The sequence below is a fragment of the Mastigoproctus giganteus genome, chromosome 12 (assembly GCF_048544385.1).
Source record: "Mastigoproctus giganteus isolate SK-2022 chromosome 12, ASM4854438v1, whole genome shotgun sequence".
Taxonomy (NCBI): domain Eukaryota; kingdom Metazoa; phylum Arthropoda; class Arachnida; order Uropygi; family Thelyphonidae; genus Mastigoproctus; species Mastigoproctus giganteus.
This window is the reverse complement of record NC_143586.1, coordinates 30,985,924-30,997,980: the sequence shown is the minus strand read 5'-3', so window position 1 is coordinate 30,997,980 and position 12,057 is coordinate 30,985,924. Positions and strand designations below refer to the sequence as shown.

Sequence of the window (12,057 nt, the reverse complement as noted above, 5' to 3'; positions counted from 1 at the left end):
TGCTGTTTCTTCTTGTATTCTCTGTATCTTGTGAACTCCTCTGACCATTTGGTCGTCCCGGAGTATAAACAGAATTTTTAAGGCCACCATAGCCTAATGGTCCGGTGTGCGGGTGCATAAGTACACATACCTTGAGTGACCGGGGTTCAAGCCCATGACTGCTGAATATGGTGCTGTTTCTTGTATTCTGTGTATCTTGTAAACTCCTCTGACCGTTTAGTCGTCCCGGAGTATAAACAGAAGATTTATTTATTTGAGTACTGCATACAGGTCTGGAAGCCTCACTTTAGGAAGGATATGGATCTGTTGGAACAGGTGAAGAGAAGAGCAATTAGATTAGTGAAGGCAACAAAAGGGTATTCTTATCAAGAAAGACTTCAGTTCTAAAAACTGCAGTGTCTGGAAACCAGGCACCGCAATGAGATATGAAGTGTTTAAAGGTTTTGATGGATTGAGCAAGCTCAGTGCTGATGGAACCCCTCCTTTGTTCAGACTGCACATATGAGGGGACAAATTCAAACTGAGGATGGATGATTGCATGATAGATGTGCAGAAATTTGCCTTTAGTCAGCAGGTAGTTGATTGTTGGAACAAACTTCTAGCTGGCACTGCACAGGTAAGTAGTTTGAATAAATTCAACGAAAAACTAAACAAACTATTAGAGTGGATGAAGAGGTGATATGGGAGGTGTTGAGTTTTTGACTAATGTTGTATAAGCTTGCTTTCTGAATCATTAGCCACCACTAATACTAACATTGGATATAAAATATAACAAATATAAATCTCACAGGTTTGATTATGCAGTAGTAGTATGTTAGAAGCCTTTTTTCGTATGTCATTAATCTTTCTGTGTACAGTAACTGTAATTCATCTGAACCTCTCAAAAGCCAATCTGGTGGATATTAATTAAAGATGGAAAAAAGGTCTGGATATCCTCAATAATTCAGAAAACATGCTCAACAAACAAGACAATAATTTGTGCCTCAATTGTATCATCTATTAAAACCATCATGTAGCCAGTCCAAGAAGCCACAGGAACATTATCAAAATGTCAACCACTTACAAAGAGCTGCAGACCCTTCAGTTCAATAGTAGTAGAGCAGCTACACATAAGCTCAATATCATTAGCCAACAAAAATCACTTTTTGAAGTGATAGTGGTGTTACTGGCGTTTCTGGACTGTAGAACAGTTGCAGAAATGTTATAATATGATGAACCTTACTACACAATGTTTCATTCTGAAAAACTTGTTTCTGAATGGAAATTGCCCATAACAACTGCTTGATATCAGCACACCAAATAACTTTGTGCTAGTATCACTCAACCATCCCTTTATTCACAGCAGCAACTTGCCCTTAATGCCATACTGCTCCAATGTGTACAGCAGTCTTTTATGTGCAACAGTATCAAAAGCTTTCCTGAAAACCAAGTATATGATATCAAAATTATTTTTGGCATCCACATTGTAGTATCCAATCAAATTGGTCAGACAAGATTTCCCTTCAAAAAACCCATGCTGTGTCTGAACTAAAACTGCACCTTGTCTTGCTTGTCTCACCCTTTGACCCCCCCCCCTTTGTGAAGTGGGGATACATTTCCACATCTCCGATCTGTGGGGACCTCCTCTGAATACAAGGATGCTCTCATAATTATGGCTAGGGATTTGCTCACTTCCTTTATTACCTCCCTTAATATAAATGGATAGATCCCATTACCCCAGTGCCTTTCTTAGTTTAAGTACATAGAATAAACTGATAAAATTAAGGTCTGTTCTGATTTATAGCTCAACCCAAAAGTAGCTTTTAGCTATGAACTTCACACTTTTACTTTTCTACCATTATTTACTTTTGAAGTTGTCTCAAAACATTCTAGAAATTATGGCACATGGAACAGGCTCTCACAAATATGGGCAGAAATGAACATGTTAAGGTGTCAACAGGAGTTGAGATCATTATGCTCACCCTATGTACAGAGCTGTTTGTTTGTTTGTTATTTAGGAGCATTAGCAACTAAGGCCATATTGCTCCGGGATATGCGGTGGTCATTCCCTGACCTTTCCGCATTCTCTGTATTTGGTGGTGACGGGCTCGAACCCCGGTTTAATCAAGAAGCATGTGCTACGCACTGCTGCTCCTCCCCACCTGTGTACAGAGCTGTACAGAGTCTATTTCATGGGAGAGCAGCAATGCATAAGCTGAAGAACACCAACTACAATCAGCATTTTGCCTTGCACAGTGCAACGAGCATTGTAATTGGTCCAAAAAGCAGCGGAAACATATTCAAACGGAGTGATAAAGCTTACTACGCCTATTCCAATGAAATGGGTGGGTGTGAGGATGCCTGGAGATCATCTCCTGGTGGAGAGCACTATGCCAAGAATGAAGCTGTCGGCACAACACATTCCAGCAGGAGATGCAATTCTTTCTGTATAGCTGGAAGCATACAGGAAGAATTTTTTTATAATTGAACTGGCAGGAAATGTGATATTTCCTTTTCTATTCTTGGGAAGAATAATCTATTTGTTTTCAATATTGTGCACTGTGATTCTGCAGGAGAGAACATATGGCAGTTGTCAGTATCAGATGAGTGTAGATGTAGATTCACGTTGCTTTCTGAGAATACAGAATTGCCTATCATGGGACTAAACAGTCCTACACACAACTGGTGAAAGGGCCTTAATAGTAACTTTTCATATAATAATAGACAAAAGCAAGGGATAATCAATTTTTATTTTCTGTAAAAGATATTTTTGGCAAGCATGGGCATTTTCATATTAAACCGAAAGGATGAACATTTTTCAATATTTCTAATTAATAATACTTTGCTGCTATTAATAAAAATTAACAACACACAAATTACCCTGTTACAAACCAAAAATTATGATCGGATACGACAAAAAATACAAAATATTTTATTTTATAAAAGTAAATAGGATAGTTTCTTCTTCAAGACTTGTTCTTATAATTTATCTGAATTCTGTCTTCTAAAATAAATGGCAATATTCTAATCAATTCAAAATGATCACAATATACACAAAACAGGTGACCATCAGATTAGTAACTCACAAATAAAAAACTGGTTCAAGCAAAAATATTTAAAATGTATCAAAAATCTGTGAGTATGTATATGATATAATGGCTGGTTCGAGAATACAAAAGCAGCGTGGCACAAATTTTGGATGATCAACAATTGTTTAAAAACTTTCTATAATCAAATGTGATGATATTCATTTCTCGTACATCATTATAATCATTAACTGATGACAAATATCACTTTTCCCTCCTCACGAACATCAATGAAATCAAATTTTAAAAAAATTCCATTGCCTTGTCGGCTGTGCAGTTAGGAGCGATATATTTAAATTGTAAACTTTCAGGTCTGTTACTATTCTAACAAGGAGAATCAAACAACTACATCACTACACACTGACTTTTCTACCTAATTAAAACTGCATATGTGTACACTAAGTGCTAAAACAAAATTCCTTCTTTAAGATGTCTATCAAAATAAAGCAACTATCCTATTTAATATAAAATTACTATTCTGTGACAGAAAGACATTTACCTTAAACTTAAGGTGGTTAGCTAGTGCATTCATTTAAATCATACGGCTAAAGTAGTCAAAACATGGAGGGGAACCTCTTTACTTGATGAAATGGTCAACAACATTTGGTAACACGGATGTTTTCAAAGTTACATGTGTCACATGTCTGAATCTGTATGGCACTGTACAATGCATAACTCATTAACCGAGAACAATGCTGCTTGACTGTCACAACAACAAAGTTATTAAAACTGGTGAATATGATAAAAATTAAATTAGTTGTTAACAACATTCTAACAGCTCTCAAAATTAGAATTTTTTGCAGTGGCATAATGGGGGGGGAGAAAGAAAAACTAAAGCTAGTTATACTTGCTGCAAAGTTGAAAACCAAAATTATAAAACCATGTTAAGAATAAAAAGTATTTTGCTAGCTTCAACCCTGTTTATCTTCTACAGCAAGAGAACTCGAAATGTGTCTGCTAATTCTTATTTTTTTATTATTTTATTTAATTTTTTTTTTATCATTCATAACTCCATAACCATTTTTTTTTAAATTCAAACAGCCATACCGTTCAGAATCGGGCATGTTTATATGGCTTTTTTTTGTACACTAGAATATATCTAAGAATTTTTTGTGCACACTCTTGAAACACCTTGAATACTACAGGAGCAAAACATACTGTATACATTACAAATGCTCGCCAGTAAATTAGAGCAATTCGTAACCATTCTTGTCATATTAAAAGCTTTACTGACTTCTCAATACTCCATAATTTAAAACTGAATGAGAAGCATTATTTGCAATTATCCACAATTTATGACTATTTAAACCATTAATACAGAAAGATGTTTTGACACTCATGAGCTGCCTGATCAAAGTCAACACTAGATTTCCTCTAATAAGGAACATTACCTGTGAAGAATGTGGCCTCTATCAATATCTACTAAGCTAAAACTGATTCTACACTATATGCTACAGGTCAAAATACAATACGATTCAGTGTTAAATGTGGTTCGTTCAAAAGTGAGAGAATTCCTTGCATACAAGAATGCAAGTTAAAATGGAATTTATCTACATAACATGAAGCCCATATTGATACACAAAACAAAAGGAAAATAGTAAATCTGAAAATATTAGCGTAGATTTCTCTCCATCAATTTTTTTCCCTACCGGATTTCATGCCAATATAGTGAAATTTGATAACAGTAACTTGCTATACATATATATATATATTCACATCGGTTTATGTTATTTGAGCACTATAGATGGTAACAGCCATCATATTTCATCCCTGACAAAATCTTACTTTTAGCACAACTATTTACATGCATTAACAAAAATACCAGCTTTTGATGTGAAAACAAATATAGTTGCTGCCTTAATACTGAATTCAAAGACCACACAATTTACATACTCTATAAAAATAAGCTACAAACATTCACTGGGTCTGTTTATCTTCAGTTTCATTTTCTTTGGTCAAGAGTTTGTCCAAATGGTAAACATTTGTGACTGGCAGTGAGCATGCACAATCATCACAAACATAGGCAGTTGCATGCCCATCTACCTTTTCTAACTTCGGAAGAATTTCTAGTTGTCGATAAAAGATGCTATCTCTATTGTTATCAGCTAAAATAAGAGTTTTGAAAGGAAGGAAATGGCCATGAACACAACTCAATAAGGACTGAGTATCAGAATCTTCTTTTGGACCCACAATGATAATCTGAAAAGTAAAATACAGTAGCAAAGTGAGCATTAAGTAATGACAAACTAGGCTAATGCAAGTAGATAAACACTAACAGAAATCACACACACACATTCTAAATAATCTTAGTTATTTAATAAAGTAATAAAAAAAAAGTAATAAAGTTTGTTAGAATTATCTTATAATCAACACATTCATTATTTGCAATGCTTACCTGTTTTGATGGTGTGTTAAAAAACATAAGGCCACACACCATTTCTGGTAAAGAAACGGGTAATTTTGTAAGCCGGTCTCCAAATACACTCAATACCTTTGCTACTCGGATTCTCAATTCTGAATTATTAAGGAAGCTTGAAAGCCTTATCATATTTGAGATGGCTACAGAATTAGGACTAGGTTCTGCTCCATCCTGATCTGAAATAAAACATTTAATTGATCAGTACATAAATAACTAAAAATTAATTAATTAAAAATGCATGATATAGTAATTATGTGGACAGTGGAAATGTAACAAAAAAAAAAAAATTTTGAAATCAGAATGAAGGTATTGTTTTCCATGCATTAAACCCTATTTCTGCTCTCACATTTTTTTTTTTTTTTTTTTTTTTGTGAAGACCAACATGTTCACGAACCAGTTTATCCACTCTCTCCTCATTTTCTGTCATTGCTGCAGTGCAAGGACAGACTGACCTTTTTGCATGTCTTTCAAACAACTACCACCATCAGTGATGAGCCAAGTCTGACTCGTCATGTACTCATACCAAGCCCCCATAAACATTCTTCAAACATTGATGAATCTCAATGGGCACAGTGTTATCCGCATTCAATAACACACTGCTGCTTCATATGCATATCAATATTATCCTCCATTTTCACATACTACTACTTGGATGCAATGTTGAAACTTCAGGATAATATCTGCTAATATTTAAATTTTGACCCGACACCATTACATTGTATGTAACATTACACCAACAGGAAAATAATTTGAAAGCATTAGTTTCAAAGCGACTTTGTGCATGTTTTCTGATCACACTTTGTCATAACGAACCCTTTGGAAAGTTGTACAGGCAAACCATACCTAACAGAGATGAATTAAGTCTCATTAAGTCTCGAAGGATCTAATCAAGCCCATCAAGCTCTCAGCTGCCCACATCAACGCCAGAGCTTGCACTTGGTCATCACACAACACAGCGGCAACCCCCAAAGGCAGAATGCACTGGTCCCACAGGAACTAGTAGTTGTTGGTGACTTTACTGTCAGGGAAACAGGGAACATGCTTTGTAAAAAGGATAAGTGGAACAGGACCAGGGTGTCTGCCAGAGGCAAAGGTTGATGACATTGTAGAGTGGATATCATCTTTTAAGGGCACAAAAGGTGATATAGTTGTACACGTTGGTACTAATGATATTGAGAGTAGGAGACCGGCAGAATTACTTAAAAAGTACAGGTCACGGTTGAAAAAAAGCCGTGAATAAGGGTTAAATTTGAAAGTGTCTGCAATTCTGCCCAGACATGATAGGAGGGAGTATATGATGAGAACCTTGTCGATCAATTTGGCCCTGGAAAGACTGTGCAAGGCTAAAGCTGTAAAATTTTTTTCAGCCTGGTCTGTACTTGTTAACAGGAGAGACTGCTTCTACAGGGATGGGATACACTTAAATAGAAAGGGTGCAATAATATTTGCTGATGCTATCGAGGCAGTGTTAGGTGGGTCAGAAAACTGCTAGCTTGGGGGGGGATACAAGGACTAATAGATTAACAGTAGCCACTGGCAGAACTGAAAGTGATTCTTGCACTGCTTCTATTGGAATGAGCAGCAGCCTGGAAAACAAGATGCAGGATATTTCAGAGACTGCTGGGAGTCATTGGGGTACAAGTAAACACACGGGTTGTGTTAAGGTAGCTAAGAATAGGAACAGATGCATGTATACTTGCGTGTACACCAATTCTACGAGTTTGGTAAATAAATTTGATGAATTTGAGGTATTGCTGAAAACATCAAAGGCAGATATTGTTGGGATATCAGAGACGTGGTGTCACACAGATATAAGGAATGCAGAACTAGAATTTGGGGAGTACAATGTGTACAGAAAGGATAGACAGGATAGGAAAGGAGGTGGGTTATGCTATTAGTTAAGAAACACATAAAATCCAAGGAAGTGAAGCCAGTCAACATCGCTGGACAGTGCAGTGTCGAGTCAGTTTGGTGTGACATAAGCATTGGGAGATCAAAATTGAGAGTAGGAGTGTGCTATAGGTCTAATGACTCTGATGAGTATAAGAAACTACAGGAAAATAGAGTGGGCCAGTAAATCAGAGAGTCTTATAATGGGGGATTTTAATTTCCCAGATATTGACTGGAATTTGTGGGTTGGTCACTCACACACTAGCAAGGCTTTTGGGGATTTATTGGATGATTGTTTTCTACATCAGCATGTTCGGGAGGCAACTAGAGGAAGTAATACTCTTGATCTGATTATCAGTACTGATTCTTCATGCATTAAGAAGCTGCAGATAAAGGAACCAGTAGGTGTCAGTGATCACAGTGTGCTGAAGTGGGATTTAGTCAAAGAGGTAACTACCATCAAGGATAAAGGGAAGGGGTATTCCTTTCGTAAAGGCGACTACGATGGTCTGAGACAGTATTTAAATTTTATACAGTGGGACCAACTGATAATGTTACCAACAGCAAATTCAAAATGGGAAGCATTCAAGAACTTATCTTGGAAGCTACTAGGCTTTACATACCAACTAAGAAATATTGTTCAAGGTTTAGGCCTAAATGGATGTCAGATGAACTAATGAGACATATGGCAGAGAAGAAAAATGCATAGGATACATATAAATTAACATGTGACACAGAAGCCTATGATAGATATAAGCTGGTCTGTAACCAAGTTACAAAGTAGGTTAGGCAGGCGAAGGCGGATTATGAGAAATCTTTGGCAAAGGATGCAAAGAAAAACAGCAAAGAGTTCTTTACTTATGTAAACTCTAGAAGGAAGGGGATGAATCAGATTGGTCCACTTGATATTGATGGTTCAACTGTTGATGATCCTGCTCAGGTAGCTAACAAACTAAATGAATATTTTGCATCGACATTCACACACAAGTTATTCAGTGAGGGGAATGTCAGAGGTGTATTCAACTCTGGCAGTAAGCTAGATAATCTTATAATAACTGAGAGTAAAGTGGAGGAGAAATTGTTGAAGATAAACACAAGAAAGGCACCTGGGGTGGATGGGATCTATCCAGTTATACTAAAGGAGGCAGCAAAGGAAGTAAGCAAACCCCTAGCCATAATTATGAGAGCTTCCTTGGACTCAGGGAAGGTACCCATAGACTAGAGATGTGCAAATGTGACCCCAATTCACAAAGGAGGATCAAAGGCTGACACAAGTAATTATAGACCTGTGAGTTTAACTTCTGTTCCAGGAAAATTAATGGAGGCACTGATTAAAGAAGCACTGCAGGGTCATCTAGACAAGACTTCAGTTATAGCTCGGACACAGCATGGTTTTATTAAGGGAAAGTCTTGCCTGACCAATTTGATTGGATACTATGATGCAGTCACAAAAGAACTGGATGCTGGGAATAACTTTGATATTATATATTTGGATTTTAGAAAGGCTTTTGATACTGTTGCACATGGAAGACTGCTGCACAAATTGGAGCAGTGTGGCATTGGAGGCAAATTGCTGCTCTGGATAAAGGGATGGTTGAGGGGGAAAAGACAGAGAGTGGTAATCAATGGACACTGCTCATCGTGGACTAATGTTATTAGTGGAGTCCCTCAAGGTTCAGTGTTGGGTCCATTATTGTTTTCTGTATTTATAAATGATATTGATGATGGTATATCAAACTTAATGTCCAAGTTTGCAGACGATACAAAGGTTGGCAGGGTTGTTAAGGACACTATTGACGCTATGCTGCTGCAACAGGATCTGGAAAGGTTGAGCAGATGGGCTGAGAGGTGGCGAATGAAGTTTAACCTTGACAAATGTAAAGTACTACATATGGGAAACAGCAACCATAGAGCAACATATCAACTCTGTGGTACTACACTGACAGTGGTAGAGAATGAAAAGGACCTGGGGATTATTGTGCAGGCAGATATGAAGTTCTCTGAACAGTGCAGACGGGCTGCAAGAGTAGCTCATGTGTCTTGTCAATGATATACAGGAATATTTCTAGCAGGGAAAAGGAGGTGATTATTCCCTTGTATAAGGCAATGGTCAGGCCACACCTTAAGTACTGTATACAGGTCTGGAGGCCTCATTTCAGAGTTGCTGGAACAAGTATAGAGAAGAGCAACAAGATTAGTGAATGGAACAAAGGGTTGCTCTTACGAAGAAAGGCTTTAGTTTTGCAAATTACAGTGTCTAGAGACTAGGCACCAGCAAGGTGATCTGACAGAGGTGTATAAAGCCTTGAATTGTTTGAGCATGCTCAATGCTGACAGGATTCTTCCTCTTGCTCAGAATAATCACCTGAGAGGGCATAAATTCAGATTGAGGAAAGACAGATGTAGGACAGGTGTGCAGAAATTTGCCTTTAGCCATCGGGTAGTTGGTTGGTGGAACAGACTTCCATCCCTTGTTGTGGAAGTTGATAGTCTAAATAAATTTAAGGCTCAGCTGGACAGGTATTTCGAATGAATGGAGGGGTAAAGTGGAATGGTTTTTTTTTTTGTTTTTTTTTTGGCTGATGCCGCATAAGCTTGCTTTCTTGCATCATATGCCTCTACTAATGCTAATGCTAATTACGATGTGTTTCTTTAAGAAATCTAAGAAGGAAGAACATCCACAATGCTGGCACCATAACTGATCATCCATGCAAATATTATATGGTAACAATGAATGTCGATCAAAATTAAAACAATGTCTTTTCCACCTAATAGTGTGTCTGATTAGAGAAAATTTCCTATCTGAACTATGATCAAGAAATACAGAATGCAATTTTGTCAAATTCAGAGTAATTTTGTATATTTCCCACATGTTATGAAATTAGATAAAACAAAGAGAGTAATCACTTTCTGGATAATTGGGGGGAGGGGAGAGAGAGAGAGAGAGAGAGAGAGAGAGAACTGGATTTTTTTACCAGTAGACCTTGATATGGTGAATTGAAGATGGTAACAACAGATGTGTTGTGTGTGTGTGGATCTGGTTTATACACTGTTCTGAATGCATATGAACCAAGTGCCTGGTGTCTACTATGAAGGTAGTGGCATAATGGTGTGAGAAACATTTTTACTATAGCTCCAGGCCTTCTTTGTGGAGTTGCTGAAGGTTTCCATGATTCTTCTTACAGCAATTGTGTATCCAAAATAGCACCAGAGAAAATTACAGAATTTTCTGTTTATGATTCATAAGCACTGTTCCAAAATATTAATGCTTCCTGTCAAAGAGAACAGAGAGATAAGTAATGGCTTCAACACAGTCATACTTTTCACAGCATGGTTCAGTTCACAGCCAAACATATAAATTCTAGTGAACATCTCTGAGGTAACTTGGAATGGACCAATCTAAGTTATCACCAGCCATATATGGAATGATCCACTTTAATAGAAATAAGTGAATCTTAATTGATATTTATGTACACATTTAGTGGAGATTACATTTCACCATTCAGGCAATTAGAGGCAAACTTTGGCCCTGTGTGCCAATAAATGCAATTTGCAATAGGGTCTGGATGTTCTGCAAAGAGCATGTACGTTTTTAAATTCATGTTATAAAACTTTTTATGTAAGTTTCTATGCTATCTACCAATGAAGGAAAGTGCTGTTTAAATAATTTCATAGTGAGACAATGAAATATGACTCATCATTATCTCACAATGGTATATTTGTACATTGTAGGTGAGATCACTATAAACAATTATCCTTACTTTAATACATGCTTTTCACAACTGAGAATACAACAAAACCTCACCAATTCAAACTTCACCAATCTAGGCCCTCTGTAATTGACTGCTTTTTTACGCATGTATTCTATTACTGCAGAATGTAGAATCGAGTGACAACGGAAAAATAAAGTGCCTTATCTACCTTATAGTACCACAGCCTTCATATAACACATGGATCGTATCAGGAGTGATATTTGAGCAGTGAATTTTTTGTAGTGAAAAACATGACAATTCAAGAGTGTTTTTTTTTTTATTAGTTTAACAGTAAGCAGGATATGATAGGAGAAAAGACAGTGACCAATATTAAAACATAACATAATAAGACCCATTTGCAACTGGGCTTCAATTTGAAATAAAGAAAAGCAAAATACAATAGTAAGTACAGAGAAAAAGCTATTAAATGATGATGTTCTTAATCATTTAGAAAGAATCAAAGATAGCAACAAATCATGTTGCAGAACAATAGCAAAAAAGAATATTAATTTAGGGAATGTAAGGATGTGGTTACAAAATGAAGCTTGATATCATATGGAAATAGAAGCAGAAAGTAAAGAAGTAAACATTAATGATATTAATGTGAACCAGAAAACCACATGTTATCCCCATTTCAAGCAATTACTAAAAGCGAAAAGTTACCTCAATACTCTAATTAAATTTGCTAATTCCAACTAGGAATATGAAGAATATTTTTATAATCTACAAGACACAAAAAATGATGTGATGAAACAGCAATACTACTGTACCTTTACTCAAAAGAAAATTTCCCCATTTCTTCATAAATACAATAAAAATAAGGGGGTGTGTCTACTTCTGATTAGATTTATAGTTAACAACATTTAACACAAAATGTTTGTTAAAAATTTGCACTGATTGCTTTCTATTTGATTTGATTTCTGTGTCCAAT

The 12,057-nt window shown here is 36.5% G+C and overlaps 1 protein-coding gene across 2 annotated transcripts in view; it reads right to left on the bottom strand.

Annotated features, from left to right (window-relative positions):
- Positions 1-4,083: 4,083 nt before the first annotated feature.
- The window catches only part of LOC150076847 (spermatogenesis-associated protein 20), a 108,140-nt gene continuing 100,166 nt past the window's right edge, over positions 4,084-12,057 (bottom strand). For both annotated transcript variants that reach the window (XM_090386050.1, XM_090386051.1), the window contains exons 13-14: positions 5,461-5,660; positions 4,084-5,264 (exon numbers count right to left, since the gene is read on the bottom strand). In XM_090386050.1, coding sequence (XP_090242176.1) covers positions 4,983-5,264; positions 5,461-5,660 — 482 coding nt within the window. In that variant the 3' untranslated portion in view covers positions 4,084-4,982. The remainder of the gene's footprint in view (positions 5,265-5,460; positions 5,661-12,057) is intronic.